The 27037-nt window shown below is 41.1% G+C and overlaps 3 protein-coding genes across 3 annotated transcripts; 1 reads left to right on the forward strand and 2 right to left on the reverse strand.

Annotated features, from left to right (window-relative positions):
• Positions 1–740: 740 nt before the first annotated feature.
• ints9 (integrator complex subunit 9) lies at positions 741–8802 on the reverse strand. The gene is made up of 17 exons (XM_041064316.1): positions 8779–8802; positions 8213–8340; positions 8051–8111; positions 7822–7884; positions 7266–7405; positions 7001–7087; positions 6708–6828; positions 5793–5927; positions 4998–5109; positions 4584–4764; positions 4111–4171; positions 3579–3750; positions 3365–3489; positions 2263–2430; positions 1867–1965; positions 1618–1755; positions 741–1152 (listed from the first exon to the last, which is right to left on the reverse strand). Exons 1-17 carry the CDS (start codon positions 8785–8787, stop codon positions 976–978), a joined length of 1977 nt encoding a protein of 658 aa, XP_040920250.1. The 5' UTR covers positions 8788–8802; the 3' UTR covers positions 741–975.
• A 327-nt stretch (positions 8803–9129) lies between these two features.
• On the forward strand, positions 9130–14962 carry pla2g7 (phospholipase A2, group VII (platelet-activating factor acetylhydrolase, plasma)). The gene is made up of 11 exons (XM_041064317.1): positions 9130–9675; positions 10203–10330; positions 10923–11073; positions 11238–11331; positions 11414–11482; positions 12534–12705; positions 13069–13182; positions 13538–13629; positions 13831–14001; positions 14114–14262; positions 14373–14962. Exons 1-11 carry the CDS (start codon positions 9612–9614, stop codon positions 14471–14473), a joined length of 1305 nt encoding a protein of 434 aa, XP_040920251.1. The 5' UTR covers positions 9130–9611; the 3' UTR covers positions 14474–14962.
• A 548-nt stretch (positions 14963–15510) lies between these two features.
• Positions 15511–26107, reverse strand: tdrd6 (tudor domain containing 6). The gene is made up of 15 exons (XM_041065013.1): positions 20401–26107; positions 20135–20205; positions 19925–20005; positions 19725–19764; positions 19240–19313; positions 19021–19075; positions 18610–18677; positions 18464–18509; positions 18270–18346; positions 17792–17846; positions 17553–17596; positions 17401–17464; positions 17097–17164; positions 16488–16545; positions 15511–15968 (listed from the first exon to the last, which is right to left on the reverse strand). Exons 1-15 carry the CDS (start codon positions 26105–26107, stop codon positions 15877–15879), a joined length of 6600 nt encoding a protein of 2199 aa, XP_040920947.1. The 3' UTR covers positions 15511–15876.
• Positions 26108–27037: the final 930 nt, after the last annotated feature.

Consider the following 27037-nt stretch of genomic DNA (forward strand, 5'->3'; position numbering starts at 1 on the left):
AAATCTCTATCTGCTCTCAGTGAATAGAGGCCAAGCTCCTCAGGCAACCAGGCATTTAGGTTTGAACAGCTCTCCAGAGCAAATCTCCAAACAGCTTCCATACATGAAGCCACCAAGCCTAGAACCTCCATCCACAAGCAGCTGGATAGCCTCTTTCACAGGAGACATTTTGAGTTGTCATAGCAGGATAAGATTAACAATGCAGTCAAGCCTCTCAGTACGTTAGGTCAGTGTGACAGTGACCCAGCACGCACAGTACATGGACCCTGAAACTGGAGCATCTTAACTGAACTCATCATTCATTTAATTATTTGCACCTGTACTTTTTCCTGCCATAACCTGTCTCCTGTGAAAAAACATCTATTATGGCTTTTTCAGTAGAGATGAACAGGATAGAGCAGTTTCCTTCAGAAAAGTATAAACTATGAAAATTTCAGGAACATTTTGAAACCAATTAAAAGCCTTACCATTACATCTGGAAGTCTGCAGGATCTCCAGCAGATGAGCTGATCTCAAACTGACAACATTAGACCTGGTTTTAACTTGTAATGCAGAGAGTGTAAATATCCTTTTAGATACTTTGATAAAGCTGAATTATGGGAAACACAAATATCATTTAGTCGAGCTAACCCAGAGGAACTTACAGTACTTGGTTCTGTTATATTTCTTCTTTCTTCCTCCTCTGGAAAACCTAACTCATGACTGATGATCTCTGCATTTTCTTGGTATGCTTTGTGATGAGGCTGCAGAAAGAACAGATTCACTGAGAAGGTGTTTATCATTTCTTGAAAAAAAAAAAATCTTTTGATACAAAATAGTATTTTACAAAACATAACTGGACTTGACAATAAAACTATTGTAAATGTTCCAGTGTTAAATGTGACTGAGGTGGAGGCAGTGGAGGCCACAGCTCTTCTCTCATGTTGTTTCTGCTGCTGTCACACACACAAAAGGAAGGTGTGAAGAGGATTCAGCTCAGAGTTTCTGCAGGAAGCGCAGCACCAGGTCCCTCAGTGTGGTACGCAGCGGCTCGTTGTTGTCACAGACGATGTGCGTCCCGTCCTCCTCCAGCTGAATCAGGGTGTCCTCTGCCTGTAGGTGCAGGATGTGTCCGTCTGCTGTCTCCTCCACTTTCACCTCTGTGATTCCATGCTGCAAACGAGGAGATAAGCACACAGTTACCTCTCTATGCACGATGTGTTTTATTCCTGTAATTAAGCAAGATGGAGGCCCACACAGGTGTTTGAACATGATTTGAGATGGAACTAAACTTTAAAATGCCTGTCTAAATTTTATAGTAGTAGGCAATAGTAAAATCTGATGTCACAGTTATTTCAGGAAAATGCTTATAAACCTCTTTTAGTTTTACTGCTTTAAATCTTTTGTAGTGAAATCCCTGGCCTCTGCTGTAAAGTAAGTACTAATCCCAACAATGTTATGCCATTAGGAGATTGTAATGTCCGACGGATAAGATTCAAGGCTCCGTCTGGAATACTTAAGTTACAGGAAATGTCAGCCAATGACAAGAGGGCAAATAACACAAATTAACTCTGACTGCTGGCTGTTATAAAAAAAAAACAACACTCAGCTTCCCACTGATGTCAGCAGATTTCACACCTTTTGTAACGTGGCCAGGAAAGCTTCCAGTGGCACAGCTCCACTCAGAAGGGGCTTGGGGGCCAGCACCACTGGTGGCTCCTCCATAACTCGCTTCCTCTTCTTGCTGGGGGGCACCGGTGGGGGTTTGGGCACCGACTGGCAACGCAACATTAAAGAAAAATGTCAGCTGACTGCACAGAGATTACACAACTTGAATCATTCAAAGAGATATTTTGTGATGCAAATTCAAAAGACTGCCAGACTCACCTGCAGTGTGTGCTTGTTGTCCTTGGAGTGTAGCACGGCAGACACAGTTGCCACGGAGACGCCAGGTTTAATCTCAGAGGGCACCAGGGAGTTGGCCAGCTAGGAAAAGGAGAATTAGACTTTTTAGACATGAAAATTGGCCACCTGCTTTCTGACAGCAGTTTGAATATTTCCATAATGCATTTCAATCTTTAATTCTGACAGCTTTTTATCCACCATATGTCACTGTTTCCTGCAAACACGCGAGAGAATTTTAAATATGCACACACCATCTCTGTCTGAAGGGGCTGATTTGATCTTTTATTCAACACTGTCACCAGACCCCATCAGGCCCTTTTAACTAGACAAGTTGAAGAAGAATGAATTCATGTGAGTTACTGCCGTGATGTGACTCACCTCAGGCAGTATGTAGACACGTTCATAGCGGCGTCTGAAGGGCAGGTTGAGTACAGAGCAGCGTCTGTAGGGCATAGGAGGGGGCTGCAGCTCCAGCATCAGATCAGAGCGGTGGGACTGGGTGAGTGGAGGCTGGGTGTACTGCTCTGGACACACCACATGGAGAGGCTGCAGGGGGGGACAGACAGTGGACAGTGATCAACTCCCGTTAGCTACATTGAAAGGTCTGCTAAAGGCTGACTAACTAAAGTAGTGCGTCGCACATGTAACAAAACCTAAACAGATCCACTGAGCCTGTTTTGACTGAGGACAGACCAGGGCCCAGGGCCCTAATGTGGTTTAGCTAATCCAGACTAGGCTAAAAAGATTTGTAAATCTTAGATTAAGGTGTCTGGAAAAGACAGTAGACTGTTGTTTTAAAATGAAAACATGAGAGCTGATTGAATATGACTGAAGTTATATGAGTTAGGTGTGGAGGAAGGCCTCCCAGCATGCACCTGGAATTGTTTTTGCATTTCCACACTTCATGATTCTTGTACAATCACCAGAATAGTTCATGAGTTTTATGGTCAATACGATAATGAAACTGTAAGGTGATCTTGTATTCACATGGACTCCCACATTAAGTGGATCCATCCATTTGCTACTGCAGCCCGTCAGTACTGTTGTGTATTCTCTCCTGCTCTGGCCTGAATGCCGATCCAATACTGTTGTTGTTGTTTTGTCTCAGACTCGCCTGTTAGCTTGCAAATTGTTTCCATTCTCCTGTTTCACCCACAGGACTGCTTCTGACTCAGTCATTATTTTCTTGTTGCACAATTGTCCTCTTACCAGCGTTGCGTGTAAAAACAGCCCATGAGGGCAGCCATTTTCTGAGCGAGACAATCATGATGTTTTTCCAGTTATTATGATCAATTTGCCAATTCTCAAATTGAATCCCTCTATAAACTCTACTATAAAATCACTTCATGTTGGTGTAATCCCCTTACTACTGCTTATTTCTCCTTTAACTCCCTGTAATGGGGGGAGAAAAGTGCTAACAGTACATTTACCATATTTGTGAATGGGATGGTAACATGACAGTTAGGAGTTAACATCATACCTGGACTTCCTTGAGCAGCTTTGATACTTGGTGGAAGTTGAGCCGTGTGTCAATGGGACAGTAAACACACTTCATAGCCAGAGGCTGGTAGGGAGCCAGGGCATCAAGGTAGGAGAAGTCTGGCTCTGAGGACAAGAAAGAAAAGTCACACTTTTAGAAGCAATGCGTTTGTGTGTTTAAGACACAGCAGTGTTTGTAAGACAGCTTCACTTACCAGTAAAGATGATGGTGTTGAGGCTGGATTTGCCCCACAGCTCCATGAAGTGAACCACGTCCCCAAATCGCAGAGAGGGGTGACCGGTGAAAACCACACACGGCTGACGGAACTCACTGCTGAAGTCTCCGTGAATACTGGGATAGTGCTTCAGCTTGTTGGTTTGGATCAGCTGAAACATTGCACAGGAGACGTGAGACAGAAGTCTACATCACTGTTTCTTCTACATTCACCCAACAAGCTCGTTACAGACACATTTTTAAAATCAAATGACTACTCTGATAACGATGAAAACAAACTTTCCAAATTTTGTTGTTAAAGAAAATGTAGCATCTCTTTGAGTTTGCAGTGAACACTGTAATGCTGTTCTGATGTCAGATAACTGACTGATTGGAGAAAGGGTCTCTGAGCTTTGATTGTGGCTTGCTGGGACATGTCAGTGCTCAGTTACTATCAGAAAATCAGGATTTCCAAAAACCCATTATCTCTCAAATGCAACTCTGTTGATAGGAGAGGCAGCAGCAGGACTCACCTCTGCATGAGGAAACGGAGGCTCTGGGAGATACACCTTTGTTTGCTTGTTATGACAAAGCCTGAAATGATAAAAAAAAAGAATCCATAACCCTGATCAAAACATCAAGCCCTCCACAGCAACAGTCTTAACAAAGGAACTAGAAATTCTTGTAACAAAAGACTTACAGCCACTGATGGTTTGTTTCCCTCCAAAGCACAGTTCAATTAAGACATTTACATGACAGTTTTGTGCATAATGGAGAAAGCAAATGATGTGAAATATTATAAACGGAGCACACAGCCTGTAGACAACTGTAGACAAAACTCATTTACTAAATGATGTCTGAGTGAATGTTTTTACCCAAGTTTTGCTAAAGAAGGAAACACCAGCACAGACACTGTTTATCTGTAACTGACATCTGATTTTGTCTCCACCATCACAATATTTGGCAGATTTCTAGAGTAAGTACATTTTGATAAACAGCTGCTCACCACTCAGCAAAGATCTGAGAGAACTCCAGCGAGCTGTTGGCGACGGGTGAGATGAAGTAGAAGGGTGTGGTCCCCAGACTGGCACTCTCAATGAACTGGTACAGACACTCCAGCAGGTCGTATATCACTCCTGACGAGTAACACGGCACCAGCACATTGCCTCCTGCACGAATGGTCATGGCTACAGGTAAAGACAGATAAATAATTACTAACATTAGACAACAACAACACACGTTACCATTCTTCAAACAATTAAACAGTGTTTAAGGGATCTATGAATTCTTTAATCAGAAAGAACTTATCACGCATTTACACTTACCTACATTTCAAACTTCTCCTACAACAGACATTTACCAAGATAAAATGTATCTTCTTAGTGAACTGACTGAATCTGTCCAGTACATTTGGACCTACCCAGATTACTGCAGAATTCTCCCAGCATGCCGTCTGGGTTGGCGGTGGGCATCTGGGTGAGGCCTGTCAGAATCAGAACATCACTGTTCTTCAGGGAACTCTGGTCCATCGGCTGAGAGAAGAGAAGAAGAGATACTTTAAATTATGACCAGACCTGTGAAAGAGAAGCTTTGTAAGCTAAACTATCCTGAAAGATTACCGTGACAAAAACACATCTCATTTCTCCCTCCAAACCCGACTGGAACAGAGGACCTCTCTTTTTCTCAACCTTCTTTTGGAAATTTGTAATTTCTTCTGTTTGAAATTTATTCTCAGGATAGCAAAGTAGCATCCAGATCATATTCACTTCCTTCTGCTAACAATCCTACAATGCATCTTATAGATATAAAAAAATACTGCTGAAGTAGTGAATGAGTGAATGATTTCAGACAAATACTGAAACTATTGCATCGAAATTACTGAAACAAGAATCCAGTAAACATGTTGTTCATTTGTTCACAGTGCTGCATCGTGAAATAAACAGAAGAACGTGTCTGCCCTGCTTTCTCAAAAATTATTTCAAAATAGTGAACATGAGCACAGGGTGAGGTCACAAAGTAACTACTGACAAAAACTGATGATTAAAAACTGAAATACAAGAGGAGCCTTTGATCATCTTTCCACTTTGGAGATCATTTAAAGATCTGGTAGGATTGTTTAAATGCAGTTTAAATGTTAGAATCACATTCTTTATCACTGCAGGTTTTCCATCAACCCCATGTGTAATTTTATCCAACACTAGGCCCGTTGACCTACCTGTGGATGTGTGGTGAGCAGGGATGAACCTGACACATACGACACTTTCTCATGATGAGACTGAATAATCCAGTTCGAGCTTCCCAACGAGTAGCCAGAACTTAAGGGGGAAATCTGTACAGCTCCAAACAACTCCTGGAGTAAAAGAAGTTATAACTATGAGAACACAAAAATATAGAAAAACACTGAGAGGACAGATACAGCTACTCTGGGTGTATAAACAAGCAGAATCTTGTGTTCACAGCATGAGAAACGTCTCGCACCAGAAAAACATAAACAGTCTTTCTAATATGCAAATAAAATGAAAACCAGACTCTTTGCCCTTTGATTTTTAAGTTTCACAGAGTTTTGAGTGTTACTTATAAATAAGAGGTACACTAAGTACTAGTTGCATTTTAACTGAGACTCTCTTGACTTGACTCATGTTTGGTAATGTGAATTTTCTGTAAACACACGGCAAAATACATCCATATAAATGTGCCATACATATTGTAACATTGCTAGATATTAACATTGACTGTGGATATCACACACACACACACACACACACACACACACACACACACACACACACAATTAGAAAAAAAACAGAGATTAAGACAAAAGAGACCCAGACAAAGAAACAGACAGAGTTTATATTAAATGGATGCCAGTAGCACCAATATTAAAAAGTTATTCTGCAATAAACATCATATTAAACACAAAGGTGATCAGCAATGGAACAGCCTTAAGAAAAACTATCTGGTGCATAACCCCTACCCTCAAAGACCTGACACCATAATATGCAGATAATAGTAGATACTATCTGACCTGATTGCATTAACTGAAGCCTTGTCTTATTTGTCTCAGTGTCAGTATCAGTGTCAGTATCAGCGTGTACCTGTATAGAGTGTGTGGGACAAAAGAAGTTCTTACCACTTTCTGTGAATAACCCACAAGTTGCACTTTGCTGAGGGCAGAGTTCACCTCCTGCATACTGTAGCATCGCTTCCACGTCCACACATCCACCGCATCCTTCAGTGGGCCTGGAAGACTCCTAACACAATACCATATTTATGTATTATGTATGTAATATATAATATTAACTTAAAAAAAGAAGTGAATGAAAGTAAAAGGAAATGGTAAGATAAAAAAATATATTTCAAACCACCCATAGAACATTTGTACTTGATTCTTCTTTTATATTTTGTATGTAACAGTATACCTACCTTTGTATTTCCTTATTTTTCCAGCGGGTGGCAGACTGGGCTTTGGGAACTCTCTCCATGAAGTTCACTAACTCTTCCATCAGTAGCCTGAACAAAGAACAGCAAGAAGCAGCATTTCATAACCATCTGAAACCACAGCCGCTGTCTTTTGTTCAAGGCATGACATTAAAAAAAGTTCCAGAGCTTACATACATTATTCTTTACACTCAAAACCAAACACAGAACCTAAACACAGTAGCTTAGACCTCTGGATGTGTGTCCTCACCTGCCAATCTGCAGGGTGGGTTCTGTGGCATAAACTGTCCCTGTGAAACCTGTGTGTTCAGTGATGTACGGCAGGGCCATCATACAGTGGTAGTTGGAGATCAGGATGACATCAATGGTAGACAGATCCAGCAGTTCTCTCTGTGGTTGGTATAAATGGGAAAGTTAATTGATTTAGACTAAATATCCATTATTATACCAAGTATAGCATTTGGTATAATTCACATTTTAATTGAAACTTGTGAACATTAAAAATATCTATAGCAATAACACTTTCTTTGTCACAGTAATTATTATCATAGTGAAAATTAACACAAGCCACTAGCCAAATACTGAAATTTTGTCCAGTCTTTATTTCAGAATCAGACCGTCTGATAAATACAACTAAAAAATGCCAGGCTAGTCCCTTGGTTCCCTCCCCTTGTCATGTTAGCATTACTCTACAACTTTCTACAGTAAAATAAAAAAATTTGTAGCATTTGATTTATGGTTTAAGCTACACAACAGAAACACATTTCAGTTAAATGTGCGGTAAGTGAAGTGGCTGGGTTTCCTACCTCAGGGAGACAGAACTCAGGCTGTGAGTCCACAAACACCCTTCCTGCACACTCCTTCAGCTCCTGAACAGATGGAAAGATATAGTCTGTTTACTTTTAAAGGTCGTCATCATAGACAAATCTTAATACATTTACACTTTACAGACATACGAAGAAACAGAGACTTCTTCAGGTGATCTCACATACAGATACAGGTTCAATTCTCAGTGAAAAGAACAGCGCCCCATACCTTCTCCAAGCTTACAGTTCCATCCTTAGAGACCCAGCCAGGCAGCTTGGATAGTCTTGGGCTGAAAAGGTCAAAAACATAAATATATATATAATAATAAGTAATAAGTTTAGCATCCACAAATTACCGAATAACTGACTTTCACTTATATCAGTCACTCACCTGTGCACTAGAGGAAGGGGCAAGAAGTTGAGGACAGAGGTGGTGTCCAGTCCACAGTCCAACATGATGGTGGTGGATTTGAACTTGAGGACATTGCAGGGCAATGTAGGATGACCAGACAGACAGTACTGCAAGAGGGGAAAAAACCCACCAGAAACATATATGAAAGAAAAATCTATGACTGTGCCAAGAGCATAATACAAAGTAGAAGCAGGATAAACACGACATAGAAAGTAAGTACAGGGAAGAGATGCTGCCAGTCTGTGTGACTACCTGTTGTCTCATTATAAAAAGGAAATTGCTCACTTAAGTTACATAAGACTAACCACCTGACTTTTTTTTTTCTTTCACTGGGGACTGCATATATAACTCAAATCGTTTAAAACAGCCTCGTTGTTAGCTGTCAATGAATGAGACTAGGGGTTTTAGCTGACAAGCTAACGGTTAGCTAGAACTTGATGCCTTGAACGATTTGCAAACAGGCATTTTTTTTTTTACTGTCAGCTAGTGTTGGTTTGGCTACTTAAACATGTATAACTCTCTTAACTGTTGCGTTGTTTACTCACCAATTTCATTTTTCACACAAATAACGGCTGACACACGAGTTTAAGATAGTCAGCTTTGCTAACACCGCATCCTTGCACACTGTTATTTCTTTTTTGTCTCCACTCGCTTTGTTTTCCCTGACGTTTGTCCTCTACTGCCACCTCCAGAGCTGGAGTATAACAGTCACATCAAATATACTGACAGGTCAAATGCGCTGAATATGTATCAAAACAGCACGTATTTGGTTGTTTGTGACTGCCTGGAGAAGAGCAGTCTGTCCCACAGCACAGGAAACTAAATGTCGACAACTGTTGCCAACAAATGCATGTGTCCATAAACTGCAGGGCTGAGTACCAGATTCCCTGTCTAACCATAGTCGTGCAGAGACCTGTTCACACTGTTTCAAAGGAGATTTTAAAGTCCTGGCGTAGAGATGCCTGTCTTGCCATTATGACCATGATTGGCGGTCTTGGTGGTCAGGTTGTATGATCTTGTGTTGAGTTTCAGCTGGGACATGTTTTAGGCAGTCAGAGGCAAGAGCGGCGCAATAAACGAACGACTTCTATCCGTTACTCTGGCTTAGCCCTCTGCTATGCTAGTAGTGGCTAGCTAGCGCCAACGTTAACGACCTCTCAAACCACTCCCAAGTGACTCATACCGGTACATTTATCAGGAGAAAGTTGAAATTAGTTGCGTGGTTATGTTGCGAAACTGATGTAGTAACACTGGTATCCAGTGTACTTCTGTGTCTGCCTCTGACCTTGTTTTTGTTACATGGTAATGACAGTGTTTTTATAGCTAACAGCTAACCAGAAAATGCCTAGTTAGCTCGCTTTTGACATTACTGAGGTCGATGTTTTCTCATGGAGGATTTGTACAGTTATTAGTCAAGAGGATTTACGAGTGGGCAAGGACAGGTAGGGGTTGAAACGCCGCATTTTCACTGATGGCTCCAATACAATACATTTAATCAACAGCTGAAGTTAGTGGAAAATAACTGTGAGGTTACGTGTTAAATTAAATGAAGATCTCGCTCAGTTACATCTGGTGAAGTTAGTCAAACGCTAAGACAGTTTTATTTCAGCGGAGTCATTTTCATTTCCCGTCCATAAAACCGATGGTGTTTTGTTGTTTTTACTTAGACATGGAGCTAACAATTAAAGCAGCAAACAGTCACAAAACTTGAAAAGAACTGAAGATAGCATCACACACGTCTTATTTGTCACCAATGAACTGAGTATTCTGTCAAACATTAGCAGAGACAGCTGTGTTCATAATCCGCTGACATTTACATTTCAAATCCGGAAATCAGTGATCAGTGTTTTTTTTTTGTTTTGTTTTGTTTTTGTCAAGTCACGGTATAGTTATCGTGACTGTCATCCTTGTCATCGTAACAGCTTCCTGTTCTTGTCTTTTGTCAAAAACACGTCTCTTTATCGGACAGACCAGAGGAGGTACACGCTAAGTTTCTTCACCATGGGGAACACCTGCAGTAATCACCTTGGGATCCCTCCAGCCAAAGGCCCCAATGCTGTGGGATGCACGGACTTCATGATGGACCACACTGCTCAGGTAGGGTCAGAGCCAGTTACCTGCCTACGCTTCATTAATAATATGACAATAAAGAAAAAGAATTGATAAATCAGACAGGAGATGTGATTACATGGAAGTTATGACCTGTAAAAGCTGGAAACACTTATTTGATGGACTGAGCAATGTTATGTCATGTTGTACTTAAATGTGCATTTAGTTATTGTAAAGAATAGCATAAGAAATATACTTTAATCTAGAATACCTGTGAATTTCAGCATTGTTTAAAGCCATGGTACCACCGAGACAGTACGTATATCCTTGTAAGGTCAATGATCACAGTTAAGGTGGCTGCTGTAAATGCTCTTTCATCTGCAGCAAAGAGACACTGATAATCAATTCCATTACAACATTCGTCAGTCTTTCAGCAGTTCAACAACGACAAGAGTTTCACGGTTCAGCATGACAAAGAAGCAGTGTCCGTGCACAAAAAAAAAAAAAATAAAATGCAGTCACGTTTTGTGTACAAGAAGAGACATACTGTCAATCATATCGCAATATGCAATTTCCCCATTGTGGAACTAATAAAGGTGTATCTTATCTTATAAACCTTCAACCTCCGTGTCGCCAACAGGGCAGCTTCTTCCGGCTCTACTATCCTTGCCAAGAGACTGAAAAAGCAGAAAAACCAGACTGGGTCCCCTGCAGGGAGTATTTTAATGGTCTGGCAGATTTCATGAAAATCAACAGGACTCTCAGTGAAAGGATTTTCAACTACTTCTTTGGTAATTTAACTTCAGTTAGTAAAACATTGAACATTTCAGATGTGTTTCTGTGTTTTTGTTGCTAAACAATGTCACTTTGACATAAATAACCTATTTTTGACCTGATTTATTTCACTGTTGTTGTGCTTTAGAAAGCTGATGTATTTATGATTGGTTTATTCCAGGGTCCTTTAAGATCCCAGCTTACTTGGATGCTCCGTTCAAATCAAATGGAAAATGTCCTGTAGTTATCTTCTCCCATGGCTTAGGAGCCTTTAGGTACACACAACATTTTTCATACTGCTGTAATATTTACTCAGTCTGAATTGGAAGTAAATAACATGTCCTTGGTGTTTCTTAGGACTTTGTATTCAGCTATATGTGCAGAACTGGCCTCTCAGGGTTTCATTGTGGCGTCTGTGGAGCACAGGTAATTGTACAAGGTTTAATTAAATACACTTTTAGCTGCTGTGTTATCTCTTCATGGAGGAAATTCTAGTTGAACGTTAGCCAAGCAAACAATAACAGAGGGCAGTCTCTTCTGCAAGCGGCTGTCTGTTTATCTGTGGAGTAGGAGTGGAAAGGGTGTTCAGACAATAGTACAAACCAGGTCATCACATTTCTTTTCAGTATAGAGACAAGGGGACCATATGGAGATGAACATAATGGCCACAGTTAGTCTGTCACTCACGTCGACTGAGGCGGTGTTTCACTGAATTTTAGCAGCTGGTTAGAGGCTAAAGCCACAGAAAAGGCATGTGCCAGTGCTGTGACCTTTTAGTTTATAGTTGTGACATGAGACATACTTTGTTTCACATGTCTACAGTGATGGTCAGAGGTCAGTCCAGTTGCTCAGCTCAGTGGTGCTTTTGTCACACGGCCAAATCAGGTTGTTTAGTTTCTGACCAAGAACAAACCAAAACAGACATAAGGAAAAAAATCCACCCTTTAGCAGCCATGTTTGTTCAGAGCTTCAGCAAAAGCTCATTTGCTTTAGCAGCAGCTTCTGAACAAAGATTAAACAAAGTTGACAACTAACCACAAACCACACTCTGTGTTTGTGTGAGAGATCGATAAACTAGAAGCAGCAATAATCAATAACAGATCACACATAAACATAACTATCAGATCATTGACATGCAGCCTCTTGAAACTGGATGTAGCATAAGTCTGTTTTATCTGCAGATTATTTTCTCTGTTGTCACAGCCTGATGTGATCTTTTCAGTATGCTTGTTTTGATCAACCAAAAGTCCCAAACCTTAACATATTCTGTTTATTATCATATATGACAGAGACAAAGGGCAAATTCTCACATTCAAATAATAATTTTAAAAAGCCAGCACATCCTGTGTCATATTAAGATCATCCAAACAATATTATTTTTTTCTTTTGTTTTTTTGCCTTGGAGTGATCAGCTTCATCTCTTATTTTTATTTTATTTTTATAATTTTGCTGCACTGTCTTTTCCTTTTTAATGCAGAGACCAGTCAGCCTCAGCCACGTTTTATTTCCGAGAGAAGACGGAGTCAGAGAAGGCAAATGAGAAAGTGCCTAAACCATCTGACTCAGTCCAAGACAACTTGGTAAAAGAGTGGATGTACTACAGAACCCTGCAGCACGGAGAGAGTGAATTCCCCCTCAGAAATAAACAGGTAAGAGGTTTTTCTTCACTGGAAAGTAAAACTTGTCACGGTGGCAGTGGAGAAATGATTCCTCTTTTATGCGGTGTGGGTTTAGAATTGACAGCAACTGCATTGCACAACATCTGAACTCAGTGAGACACATGTCCAACTCAAACCGCATCCTTGTTTGTTCAGTCTGTTTTCTAATCTTGTATCTGATCTGTTTCATATTTCATGTTTTGCCTTCAGCTTTTATCACAGCGTGTATGCAGCTGGTTTCTCTGTTGTGAAGCACTTTGCTGTGTTGGATTTCAAAGGCTGGATTTTCACAGTATTCAGTTTGTGCCTTTTCCTAAACTCCAAACCTGTGTGTATCCTTCTCATCTGTCCCAGGTGAAGCAGAGAGCAGACGAATGCATTCTGGCTCTGGATAAACTCACCGAAATCAACTCAGGGATACAAGTGCAAAATGTTTTGCAAACAAAGTTTGACTGGGGGACGCTGGAGGTAACCGAGTCATCTGCTTTTTAAGGTTTAGTTTCAGAGAGGTCAACAGGGCAGCAGGATACAGTTTTTAGTAACAGACAAAACCATGGGAGAGGGGTTTGTTGATGTGGCATTTACATGTCGAAACAGTCAAGGTCAGGATGCCACATTGGTTCTTTCATAGGAGCCTTATGTAGCTGAATATTTTTGGATAACAATAAAACTGTCTGGCACACAAGAAGAAGATACATCAGTCTTTGGATACACACAATACTTGAATGAATTCCTGGTTTTTCATCTCTCTGACATGGTAATAGTTCAGGTTGAACATTTACACAGTGCTAATCAGCGGCTCCTTTCCTCTCTCGACTTAAAGAACTCCATGGATCTGTGTAGGATAGCAGCGATGGGGCATTCCTTTGGAGGAGCGACAGTGATTGAAGCTCTGTGCAAAGAGGTTAAATTCAAGTATGTGGATTTACAAAGTTCATCCAGGTCTTCTTATTTTGCCTGTGTTTAAACTACACGTAATATTTCAGGATGTTGGCTTCTTTGTGGGAAAAGTGGGAAAATTGTGTTTTGTAGACGTAAGGTATGAATCAATACCTATATGGATTTAAAAAAAAGTGTAATAACCTTCTCTGGAAACTCTTCACTCTGTGAAATCAGGTGTGGCATAGCGCTGGACGCGTGGATGTTTCCTTTAGATGACCAGTCCTTTCATCGCGTGAAGCAGCCGATCTTCTTCATCAACTCAGAGAAGTTTCAGTGGGCGGGGAACATCAGCCGCATGAGGAAGCTGGACTCAGCCATCATACAGAGGAAAATGATCACAATCAGGTATAATGGACAGAGCCGACGTTGTTGGCAGACAGATCTGTGAGTCTTGCTGATCTGGTTGAACTGGTCGTCTCCCACTTCATGTTGTTTTCCTTTAACTGCTTTTCTTCAGAGGCACAGTCCACCAGAGTTTCCCAGACTTCACCTTCCTGACAGGCAACTGGATTGGTAAACTGATGAAGCTGAAGGGAGAGATCGACCCAGAGATCGCCATAGACCTCTCCAACAAAGCAACACTTGCCTTTCTGCAGCGCCATCTTGGTAAGAAAAACAACGAGCTCACAATCCGTACCAGTTATTTCTGATACCAGTTTAAGTCTGAGGCATTTGTTAAAGGAGAAATTCACACTCTGAATTATGCCACTTTGTAGGTCTGGAGAAGAACTTTAATCAGTGGGACCCTCTGATCGACGGGGAGGACGATAACCTCATCCAAGGAACTAATGTTACTTTGCTTCAGTCTGCCATCTGAACTGCCACTGTGCCTCACATACCACAGAGAAACCTGGACTACCTGACCGTCAGCTGAGCCATCTCGCCTCGTGTGTCAGTGGAACGGTCTCAAAATGTCAAGCCGGGCCTACTTGGCATTTCACACATTTTATTTCAAAATGGACGAAGGATAACATTTTGGAATAGTAATGGAGAGGAAAGCCAATCTCTACCTCATCAGCAGGAAGGATTTGTTTTTCTTGGCAGGTGAAACTCAGTATAGCAGTGTTCGTTTCATGAGGCCTGAATGTTGCGTACGAGCAGCTCAGCACTTCCTTTCACTGTTGGTGAAATCTTTACTATTACCAGCTATTTCTTAAGAGAAATGCTTTTAATCACTTTCATCTTTGAGTGTATATAAACCCAACTGAGAAATGTTATTTTCTGAAAATATCGTACGGCTCTTTGAATATAGGACCTTCCAGCAGAGATGAGCTACTCTATGATTGCAGTGTGATTCAGTAAAAACTAAAATGAGAATCATAGGGATAAAAAAAAAAAAAAAAGAAAGATTGAAGACTGATGATCTGAGATAATTCATCTAGTAAAGATACTGTAGAAAACCTAATCTATCCACCCTGATTCAACAAAAGCTACATGTAAGGTCATCACCACCAGAAGGATACAAACACTAAAAGGCTACATTCAGGTGCCACGTGCCTTAACTCACAGTACTGTTCAGCCTGGGTCAAAGAAATGTAACAGCCTTCTACTTTTATACACTTACTGTCTGATATATCCACATTTGTACACAACAGAAATCCAATAAATCCGGTTTGTATACAAAAAAAGTTTTGTGTCATCTTATCTAAGACGCTTCATCTTCCAGGTTTGCTTGGTAATGGGGGAGTGACATCACAATGTTAACTTTACACACGATCTAAGCTAATTCAAATAAGGGGTGAAGGACAGACAATGACTCAGCTCCACACACTATTATATTTATTGCACCAACATAAACATGTCTTCAACGCATGCATGTGTCCACACTGCAGAAAACTTTGCTGCATCCTTTAAAACTGTAGCATTTCACCTCCTTTCAAATCAGTCTGATCTTCAAGAAAAGATTCAATACTCAAAATATGTCTCCAAAGAATTTAGTGGCAGTTTATCAGAACAGATCATCTGTAACACAACAGTGCTCCAAGTAACACTAGGTAAGCACATGGACACTAACAGCACACTGCTTTTAACAACTGCTGCTGAAAAGAGGCACTTTCCCCCAGATGGTTGCGAGAAAGAGAACCTGCTGGGTCAACTCAAATCAACACTGCTGTTCAGCACCCAGCACAAACACAACAAAGAAAACTGAACCTGTTTACTGTAACTAAAGCAATTGCAACTGATAAACTGATTTGAGGTGAGTGAGGAATGAGAAGGTGGCTACTCCTCCGGCTGCTGCTCAACAGGCAGAACATCGGCAGAACCATTACTGATTATCAGAGAGAGGTGGGTTATCTTTGACAGCTGGAACTCTGAAAAGAAAGGGAAAAAATAAGGAGTTATTTCGTTTTGCAGACAACACACAGCACAGATTAATAAAAATAGTGACTGGTCAAATAATCTTATGGGACGATAAAAAAAGCTGCTTTCTGTACCTGCACTCTTTAACAGACACAATAGTTTGTATTTTGAGCATTTGTATTGATTTTATTTGCTCCCTCATAGTTGTTCTGTTCTCACTGTGTTGAACTGTAATTGTCAATTGTTTTTATTGCCATCAGTCACATTACATGCCACTACTGCTGACACTGATCTAGAATCAGTATTGGAACTGCAGTCATTATTTATTTCTATACATAAAAGGACAAATGAGACACTGTGCTTCATGAGTACTCACCGTCTCCTAAATATGACAGTGACTGAGGATGTTCTGTTTGGCAAATAAAATTCCTGTCCTCACATCTCTTCCTCACATCCCCGCTGGGAGGAGGTAACATAACAAAGAGATGCAAGCCAACATTGCCATGTTGGAAAAGCACAACATGACTTACCAAAACTGTTGTCAGCAGAAGATGACGTTTCCTCTGAACATGTGCTGTCATCAGAATCCTGGTAAATCATTCAATTTAAAACACTGATGTGAAATTCTTCAAAATATTTTATATTTCAACATCCCAACTTCTAATTCTTGACTAAAATAATATGTGTGCTCAGTGTGATGAACAGCAGTTACTGATACCAATGTAGATACCAATGTAGTGCATGTTTGATTTTCACGGTTTTAACACCATCTGTTGCACTGGTGGTGAAGTTAGGGTGAGCTGTGGAGTTTGTGCAACACTAGAGTGAAAACCTTGTGCTGATTGATGCTTGTTTGACATCTACCATACTGCTGACTATATAAATGGACAGTGTATTTCTATTGTGCAGGACATTTGACACACAGCCTATACAGTACATATGCCTAAGAAATGTGCGCTGCAAACACACCTGCATATAATGTCAGTGGATCTACAGCTACATGACAAATACACTTTACCTTGAGACACCTTCTGTTCATAAGGAAAAGAATTAAACTTGAATTTTCACATTCAGACATCAACCCTGTGGACTAGGATGAACTCAGCCATCAAAAGGCATCATTTTCCCCGAATGGTTACCTCTTTTTGTTTGGGTGGTTTATGCACCAGCTGCTCACTGTCCTCTGTTTCAGCCTGAAGTTGTTGGTCTGAAAGAACAAGGAGACGTCAGTGGAATGATACAGTCTGTGTCTACATTTAAATAAAGGAATTATTTTTCTGTCAAACATGTAAATCCTTAAAAAAAAAAAAAAAAAAAAAAAAAAAAAAAAGACAAATGATCCCAAAAACAAAACAACAGAGAGTGGACTTGTTTGGTCATTATTAAAATATGTAAATGAAATTTATCATTTACAAACATTTTGTAAATGATTAAGGCTGATACCTCTGCACACGTCCGTCAAACAGATATTTCCAACAAGACAGGTCACCTCCTCCACCAGGTCACTCTGAACAGTCATAAAAACAGCATTCACTGGTCAGATATGTGATGTTTTTAAATTTAAACTCAGAACTTTATTGACTGATCTCTGTTACCATATCTGGACAGTAGGTTTGTGGCTCAGTGTCAGATGGCAGAGCTGTAAACACAGAGGCAGGCGAGTAGGCTCACACATATAGCTTGTAACTGCTTTTAATTAATTTTTAACCCCAAAAAATATACTGCGAGAAATGAAAATAGATGCAAGAGGAAGAGGAATGTGGGCAATGGTCAAAATGTTTTCAATTCAAAGGTCCAGTCTCAAAAGGAAAGAAAAAAGATGATAACTACACACCATAGAGTTCATCTTTGATGAGAGCTGAGGTCTCGTCTTCAGTCACTGAGTTATCCTAAAACAGAACACAACAGAGCTTTCTCTAATACAGACCAGGGCCCTTTTTGTAAATTGTGGTTCAACTAATCCAGACTAGTAAACTGTTATCAGTCTAAAATAATCCTGAATAAAGTTATCTTGAATAACAGCACACTGTTAATTTGGAACACTACGTGGTACTTATTGCAGTTATGTGAGACAGACATGTTGGAACCATTCCCAGCATGGGAAAAAAGGAGTAAATTTAATAAATATAATTTGTTCATTAATTTAAAAAAAGGTTATTCTCTTATGAACAGCCACATAACATTTAAATTAAGTCAGAAATGAAACATAGTGTTTTACCTACCATGAGGTGCAACTAACCCTGAAACCCTGTGTAAACACACTGCAGATACATGTACTCTCACATCTGGAAACACACTGTGATGCAAATTACCATTTCCTCTGCTGCCATACTGAGACAATCCTCTCTTGCACTGATGACTTTGCCATCACCACTTGGCTCATCTGGATCTGCAGTGCAAAGGGAAAAAATATCAAATCACTGATAAGCCAATACATTCTGATCAGAAATCACACATATTTCCTGGTACTTTATGTTGTTTTTCATTCTATTGTGAAGTCTGATACCTGTGTAGACATCTGTTAAACAAGCCACCTCGTCAATCTCATTACCCTGAATAGCAATACAGACAAAATTCACATTTTAGACAAGAAAGAAATGTGACAACTTTAGCATTTTGAACATTATAGAACGGTGCATTTAAACCCATTACCACATCCAGAGATGGAACTGTGCAGATTGGTAGCTCACTGGTTGCTGTGTCAGTGTCAGCTATCAGGGCTGCAGATACAAAGACGGATACACCATCAGTGTGTTTCCTAAGGACTTCCAAGTGCAACCCAGCAGAATAACACAGAGGCCTCTTTTCCCATATTCAAATAATGTTAAATAGGCTCAAGAACATCAATTTAACTATTTACATGGTCTCACAATGCCAAAATTATTCCACTTACTTTTGAGCTTTAATATACGTTAAGGCACAGGTTCCAAATGCAATTCAAGTTTGCACTTCTTCATGTTAATTTAAACATACAATATGTACACATAGATATAAGAGAACATTTCAGAAAGCCAGTAGGGTCTGTAAACAAGTGATTAAGAGACTGAGATGATGGCAACAAACCGGAATATGTATTCTCACAATGAGCCATGGTCTCCTCTTCAGTTACAGAGTCATTCTAAAACAGATAAGATTATCACTGTGTGGTGAACACTATGTTGGTGATGTCTTACACAGGCAGTCAAATTTTTCATTTGTACAGTAACAGGTCAAGCTAATATTTAGCCAAGAAAAGTAGTGCAGGTAAACCTCCATACGAGTACTATATTTCTATAACCTTACCTTAACATGTGAGGTAATGCATGGCCCCTCCAGGACACCATCTCCAGCTTCAGTTTCCTGCTCTGCAGAAGCATCTGTGAAGACAATCATAATCACACCGCATCACCAAAATACAGTCACTTCAGAACACACATACACTATTACACCGTTCTTTATTGGGACTGTATGTGACTTTTACGTATTGTGTATAAACCAAAGATGCAGTGCAGTTTTCTGAGGGTTTACTGGAGATACCTGCAGCTACATACGTTGCAGGGCAACACAAATTATACACTTTTTCAGATAATCTCACAGCCTAAGCATAATCTGTTCAATACAGTGTATGGCAGGGCTTTTCAAAGTCTGACAATTCAGTTCCACAATCAGTCAAAACTGGCATGCATGTATCCCTTTCACCTCATGCAGTATGATGGCCTCATGTTTCTCCCTGTTAACACTCCTAAAACCTCTAAAGCGCTGCATGATTTCAAATAAGAACCACTTACCACACAAGTGCTGCACAGAAGGCACTATTTCAGTCTCAATCTGTGAGAGGACAAACGCACAAAAAGTAAAAACTTTGTCTTTCTCTGCACGGTTATATACTTTTCCAGTTAAGAGCAAAACAATTTGTTTCTTGGTTAAACTGTTTTCAGTTTAAAAGGTTTTCACATTTATGTGGATTGATAAAATGAACTCTACGTACCTGCTTTAAGTCTTCGGAAATCACATAAGTTGTCTCATGCAGATTATTGCTCTCCCTCGGACGAACAGTTTCACGTGGAACCTTAAGAAAAGACATCTTAGACTCCATCAAATCTATCTACCAACACATGCACATAACAGAGCACGATGAAATCACAGAAAATGTAAATCTAAATGTACACCCACTGTATATGCAAATAACACAACTTACCATTTTCACTGCTGTCACACTGGTAAGAGAACTGGCTCTTGCAATGGTAACCTTGCTGAGCTTAGTTGTATCTGGGTATGCAAAGAAAAAAGTAACAAAGCTTAATTATTATTTTCACACAATCATTAACCACAACTTAACAGTTTGCAAACTGCTGTGAATTCAATTACAATGTCATGTTCCATATTAATAGGATTTCCATAAACCAAATATAGATGATTACTTGATTGGCAAGAATTACGTCATATTGAGTACCAGTTTCTTACCAGAATAAATGACTGTGTCAAAGCTGCTCCCCATGTTGTCAGTATTCACCTCTTCAGCTGAAGACTGAATCTCTGACTTAGCCACAGCTTCCTTAAGGTTCTCGTCCAATAGATAATTTAAGTCATCTGGCCCAACAGTGTCCATCACTGAATTATCCTCCTCTTCAATGCCTTTGTCAGTTTCGCCCACATCTGTGTCACAGCTCAAGGTGAAAATACCTTGGTCACCTTTGTTACCAAGAGGAGGTAACATGGCTTCTTCTATGCCACTGTCACATGGCAAAATGTCTTTGGGTTCAGTCTGATATATCATCATAGTGGGGACTTTGTTCAATCCTTCAATGGAAGCACTTTTTTGAGGTCCCACAGCCAAATTACATTCTGACGATTTCTGATCCCTCTCTTCTTTTGGAGATTCAGCAGATTCCAAAGTAACAGAATTTTTAGGGGTTTCACTGGTCTTTGGTCCGCTTGCTAGTTTGATCTCATCTGCTCTGTGAGGGTCAGCAAGCTCATCAGGGAACTGATCTTCACTACAGTAACGCTGAGAGTGAATGCAAGCAACAGCAGTATCTATTTCTTGGTATTCAGGACACTCTAGTTGATCCTCAGGTACTGCAGCCTCTTTCACAGTTGAGTCACACTGCAGTGGTGGTTCATGTGAAGTGGTCAGTCCACCTGCATCAGTTCTGTTTTCTGTTGTAGACTTCGTCCACCAGGTTTTGATCTCTTCATTTATCACCTGGCCATCACATTCCATCTGCACAGAACATTTCATGTTTTCTTCATCTCTTGTTACTCTAGTGACAGTCAGCTGTAACAACCTGTCTGTTGTAAGTGCAGACAGCTCATCCACTGCACCACTGTTCCAAGATCCACATGAAGAATCAAAGCCTTCAAGCTCACATAAAAACGCCTGTGGAGGAATTGCCAGCAAGTCAGGAGGCATTGCCCTCACATCTGTAATGTTGACTTGGGACTTATTTCCATAGTCCACAAAGAGAACAGAAAGTTTATCTCCATTTTTGTCAACAATCTCTGCACGGTACCAAAGGTGATCATCCGAAAAGAGAACAATGCATGGGCTGCCAGGGGAGAGATGTCCTGGGTCAATATGATCAACTACATTCCCAACTACTGAGACACCTGATGTTATCTTGTCAAGTTCTTCGGAGTCAGCACACTGACACCAGAAGGAATGATCGTCATTTATAGTTGTGATGTAGACCTGCAACTGCTGTTCCTCTAAAATCTTTGGTTGACAGTAACGTACAGAACAGGAATTAAGTGGCAGTTTCTCTGAGTTCTGGGCAGGTCTTCCCTCAACTTGTTCAAGTTTCTCTGAGGCGATTTCAGAACCATCAGTTGAACATCTAGTAGGCATTTTACATCTGACGGCCACACCACTGTCTTTCAGACTGACTTCCCACACAGATCCTGACTGCCTGATGAACCGGCACTTGAGCTTCTTGTCTCCATTACCACCAATGTCTTCTTTGAAAGCTGACAACACTTTTGAATCAAGCATTTCCTCTTTTTCAAAAGCTGCAGCTTCGCTCAGCATGCAGTGTGTGCTGTACATGGGTAGCTGCAAGAAAGACTTATGGAGCCTGCGAATCTTGGAAACTGGTATCATTGCTGTATTTCCAAAATCAACAAACTCAACAAGAGCCATTGTGTTGTCATGGATTTCTCTGACAACTGCTCGGTACCATGACAAATCTCCTGCAAACTCTGCTTGAACAAGGTCACCTGGATGTACATCTTCGATGCCATTCGTTTTCAGGATTGTTTTGGGACCATTGAGCCTTTCAGCAATGGAGAATATTTCATCCTCCTCTCTGACAAGTTGAACGTAAAAACTCAATGGGCTGTTGCAGTGTGAGACATATACATCTGCTTCCATACCTGATGCGATCGATTTTGATGGCAGGTCTGCAAGCTTGGGTAGTTTTTCAACATTGCTTCCCTTCTTAGATTCTGAATCAGGTGATCTGGACTTGAACAGCTGTTTAGAGTCTGTGGCAAGGTTTTTTTTAATTGGTTTGACATGGGCACCTGCAGGCTCAGGATCATTTCCCACATTACTTGGTGTCCTTCCACATGACCGTCTTTGGTGAGGAGGTCTGTACAGCTGTATCAGACCAGCTTTGACCTTCTGACCGTTTTCACAAACGTGGTGCAAAGGCTTTGGTGTAGACTCCAGATTCATGCTGGCAGGTTTTGTCTCATCTCTTATCTGACGTGCTGGTTTTGGGGTAGTTTTCTTGATAGTTTGTGTGTGATCTCCCATTTCTGTAGGTTCTTTTGGGAAAGCTTTTGTAGGCTTTTGTGCATGTTTTGCTGAGGCTTCAAGTGTCTTCTGACATCGGTAGACAACCCGCTCTTCTGTGTGCATCTCAATCTGAAACATCTTTTTGATCTTTGAATTGATCTGAGTGTTTCCATGATACAGCTCAACCAGCAGTTTTCCATCAGGTTCTCTGGCCACTACAAGTGCTCGGAATTGAGATTCTGTTGCACTTGTCTCAAACCAGCTGTTCACCTCACTGGGAACATTGGCGGGGACATCAGAGAGGCTACACACAACTGCTTGCACAGGCACAGACATAATGTCATTAGCCTCTCTGGGCACTGGAAGCAAGTCAGATTTGTCCACCTCGATAGTGTCACCATAATCCACAAAGTGAACCAGGATTGCTGGCTTTGTGGCTTTGATCTGTCCCCTGTACCAGTGCCCATCAGTGTACCTGGCAAAGCACAAAGTTCCAAATGCTGCTGGGAGTTTTACATTCTCTAGCTGATGGCAGAGACTGTTCACTTTGACCTTGAGCTCTTTCATCACATCAGCATTCCTCTCGAGCTGGCAGTAGAACTGACTGACACTGTTTACACATGTCACCGTGATCTGTTCCTCTGTCCCAGTTTTGACATTGTGTGTTGAGTAGTAGTATGTGTCAAGACGGAAGGATGGTCCAGAGGCTTTCTTGTGAGGTACACTTTTGACAAGATTGACCATGCTGGTGCAGACACTCTCAAAGGGAGTTTCTAGGTCCACAATGTTGAAAACAATCTTCTGCTCACTGTACATGACAGCGTATATGGTGCACTTTAAAATCACAAAGTTGGATGCAGCCGTTTCCACAAAATTGTGGAATCTTGCTATTGCTTCGTCATTCCACTCATTTATGGCAGACGTGGGGTCAACAGGGTTTAACAGACTGCATCGAAAAGCTTGACCATGCAGAGTGAGGAATTCTGGGCATATCCTCCTCAGGTCATACATGGAGATGGTTTCTGTCTGGCCGTAATCAACAAACAACACGTCCACATTAGGTGTTTCATGTTTGTGAATTACAAGGGCCCTGTACCACATTCCATTATCAGGGTGGCGAGCAACACAAGCTGTTTCTACAAGAGGCTGAAATTCACTGTCTGCATAATGAGTCTGCATGTCATGCATTAGCAATTTCAAGTGCCCTGTATTTTGTACTAGTTGGCACCAGAAGTCATTCGGGCTTTCAATGTAGGACACAGAGACATCAAGAACACTCCCAATGGGGAACATGTGCTCCCTGAATGTAGGAATTCTTCTTTCATTGCTGACAGGGCCAACAGTGTTTTGGGTCAGGAAAGACTTTGAGAGTCTGGCATCTGGATGCTGTGTGGGAAGCAGAATGGCAGGTTGTATGGTCATTCTGGCTTTGGGTTGTCTCTGTGTCTCAACCCTTTCAGCAAGGTTAGAACTACACATCAGTGTACTGAGGTCTCTTTCTCCCTGAGCTTTGGGATCTGATAGTTGGACGACATAGCCATCCTCATGTTTTCCTATCACGTGCCCATTTAGTACTTTATCTTTGACTGCTCTGATGAAAAACTCAGTGGAACTTTGACTCCATCTCCCATCTTTCGGTCTGACACCTGCCAGGGTGCATTTCAGTGCAACTCTTGGCAGCTTTTTGAACTCGTCAGGGAGGGTCCTGATGTTAGTCTTGTCAACCACTTCAGTGTTTCCATAATCAACAAAGAACACTGTGATTTGTGTCTCACTAACTTCAGTCACAGTCGCTCTGTAGAAGTCACCATCCTCTGCCTTGACAGCACAGTAGAGCCCGACAGTTGGATTTTCCTCCACATCTTTATTCTCTGAATCTTTGTACAAATGATAAATACTATCCATCAGTTCATCCAACTCATTTGCACAGTTCTGTGTTTGGATCCAAAACTCTGAGGGGCTGGATACATGCTGAACAACTACAACATGTGAGGAGTTCAGGGTGAGGTCGTCTGCTGGTAACTTCTTTGCTCCTCCTTTCCCTTCTTTCTCCTCTCCAGTCTTTCCAGGAGTTAACATCTTTCTCTGATTTCTTTCTGGCTGGGCTGGATGCTTGCGGCTGTAAGCGGTGCTGCATACGGCATAATCTCCATGTGCTTTCTCACACTCCAGCAAACAGCTCTCCTTGGAACCAAACAAATTGTTTATGTTTGTGTTTTCATCCCCATAGAGTGTGACATAGTGAACACCCTCAGAGATGCTCTGGTACTCAAATTTGGCAATCACTGTCTTGCACAAAAGAAGGTTCCTGAGAAAGTCAATCTGGCTGGTTGTCCATCCAACCCCTTTGTCAATGATTCCATGGAGGGAGCAGATGTAAGTCACAACAGGCATCCTGAAGAATTCTGCGGCCAGTGGTCTTACATTCTCCACTTGAATTAACTGTTTTGTTCCATAGTCAACGTTCAACACTTCCACCACTCTGTTGGCTGGGAATACCTGCTGTAGGATTGAGCGGTACCATCTGCCATCACTTCCTCTTGCAGCACACGGAAAACCAATCATTTCTGGACCTACAATGCAACTGGTCATTCTGCCCTCACAGCACTGTGTGATTTGTTCTGAGAGTTTCTTCAGCTCTTGTGAGAAGACCTTCAACTGGCAAAAAATTCGCTGTGGATTTGTCACTTCAGTGACTATTACGGTCTCCACAGTTCCTGTTGGTAGCTCTGGGTACAAGAAGAGCTCTTGCTTGTGCAGTCGCTCACGTGCTCCCATGTAAATTTGCTGAGTCTCTGGTGACACTTGAGCTGCACTACTGGACTGCAGTGACATGAGTACAAAGTCCTGGAACACGTCTGGAGGCACCTTCTTGGCAAATCCCATCTCATACATTTGTTTGGATATGCAGGGGATGTGCAACAGAAATGTTCTGTGGGGCACCAGTACATCTTGCACATGTGCCTTCACAGACTTCCCAGAGAGAGACTTCAGAAATTCAAGAGCCACTGAAGACCATCTGTTCTCAGGCAAGAGTGGTAACACATTAGTTAGAACACAAAATTCCACTTCAGGTGGCAGGTGGAAGTGCTCCTTCTTACCCCAAGCCAGCTTACTTGTGGTGGTGCTAGCCGTCATCCCTTTGTCAATGAGAAAAACACTGTATTTCGATCCATTTCTTGAGACTATGCGGGACCTGTACCAAGTACCATCTATCTGAACCAAGCACTGGTCACCAGGACTTCCTTCAAACTCTTGAAATGTGTCTCCTGGAGACTGAATGTCTTTAGCCAGGCACTCATAATCTGCTGTCCTCTCCTGGCTAAATTTTCCCCAGAATTCCACAAGCACACAAAGGGGATGCAAGTGGACCCTGGTTATGAGAACTGTTACATCTGATCCTTGTGTTGGGAGTCCCAGGATTGAAGACATTTTGGCAGTTTCATGAATTCCAGCTACCCATGATTCGTCACCTCTCATCAACCCTTTCGTTAAAGCACTGGATGTTCTCTGAAAAACATGCAAGCACACAACATATACAAAAACCTATATTAAAACACTCCATCCCAATTTACCTCTGCTCTTTAAAGAGACATCACAGTGACAATGAATCTAGTTATTTATTTATTTATTTATTCACCCATTAGTTAAAACAAGACAACACAAAAAACACACCTCCTATCTCACCAGTGTTGCCCACCTTGTCCCACTGGTGGATGGTGGAAGCCCCCAGGATTTATCCTTTAAATTTAAATTTTGTCTACGTTCAACAAGTAACCAACACTGTTGTTTAATTGCATCTAAAATTGTATAAAATGCACATTATAGGCTAAAATGTAAATACACCATTATGCATATTTTGAAAAAATTAATGCTTTTGCATATAGCCACACATGGACTGTAAAGAGCAGATGCTTCAACTAAGAACAGACATCCACTTAAAATAATTCCTTCGAGCACAGACAAAGCAAAAATTGAAAGTCTGCTCACTGATTTATCTGCACTGTGCTTAAAAGACATCAGCCTGATATCTGCACACAGTTTAAGAATTGATGCTGAATCGTTCAAATAAAACCAGAAAAGAGATTTTTTTCCCAGCCTCAAAAATCATTGAAAAAAAAAAAAAAATCACAGACACAGGCAGTAATCCAGAGGTTTGAATCAGGCTACATTCCAACAACACATTGAATAAAATACCAGCACACACAGGTGTATTCTAATTTTGAAGTTCTCCCCTGGAAACTGGCTGGTGAAGGTGGGAAATGCTATCATATGCCACAATACTCACTGCGTCTTTTATGTTTTGCGACGTTCACAGGAGATGATGGAGTTTGCAGAAGTCTTGAAGATATGAGATGCAGT

This window comes from Toxotes jaculatrix, chromosome 19 (genome assembly GCF_017976425.1).
Source record: "Toxotes jaculatrix isolate fToxJac2 chromosome 19, fToxJac2.pri, whole genome shotgun sequence".
NCBI classification, from domain to species: domain Eukaryota; kingdom Metazoa; phylum Chordata; class Actinopteri; family Toxotidae; genus Toxotes; species Toxotes jaculatrix.

Excerpts from the sequence above, each read along its gene's own strand:
- tdrd6 (XM_041065013.1), bottom strand. The coding sequence starts at position 26,107 with ATGTCTTCAATCCTGGGACTCCCAACACAAGGATCAGATGTAACAGTT. Across the intron at positions 19,314-19,724 it reads TTCTGTGCAGCACTTGTGTG|ATGCTTCTGCAGAGCAGGAA; the intron begins GTAAGTGGTTCT and ends TTGTCTTCACAG. Across the intron at positions 15,969-16,487 it reads TTCTGCTGACAACAGTTTTG|AGTTCCAGCTGTCAAAGATA; the intron begins GTAAGTCATGTT and ends CTTTCTTTTCAG.
- pla2g7 (XM_041064317.1), top strand. The coding sequence starts at position 9,612 with ATGTTTTCTCATGGAGGATTTGTACAGTTATTAGTCAAGAGGATTTAC. Across the intron at positions 10,331-10,922 it reads TGATGGACCACACTGCTCAG|GGCAGCTTCTTCCGGCTCTA; the intron begins GTAGGGTCAGAG and ends TGTCGCCAACAG. Across the intron at positions 11,074-11,237 it reads GATTTTCAACTACTTCTTTG|GGTCCTTTAAGATCCCAGCT; the intron begins GTAATTTAACTT and ends GGTTTATTCCAG.
- ints9 (XM_041064316.1), bottom strand. Across the intron at positions 1,966-2,262 it reads GTGTCTACATACTGCCTGAG|CTGGCCAACTCCCTGGTGCC; the intron begins GTGAGTCACATC and ends TCCTTTTCCTAG. Across the intron at positions 1,153-1,617 it reads TCCTGGCCACGTTACAAAAG|CATGGAATCACAGAGGTGAA; the intron begins GTGTGAAATCTG and ends CCTCGTTTGCAG.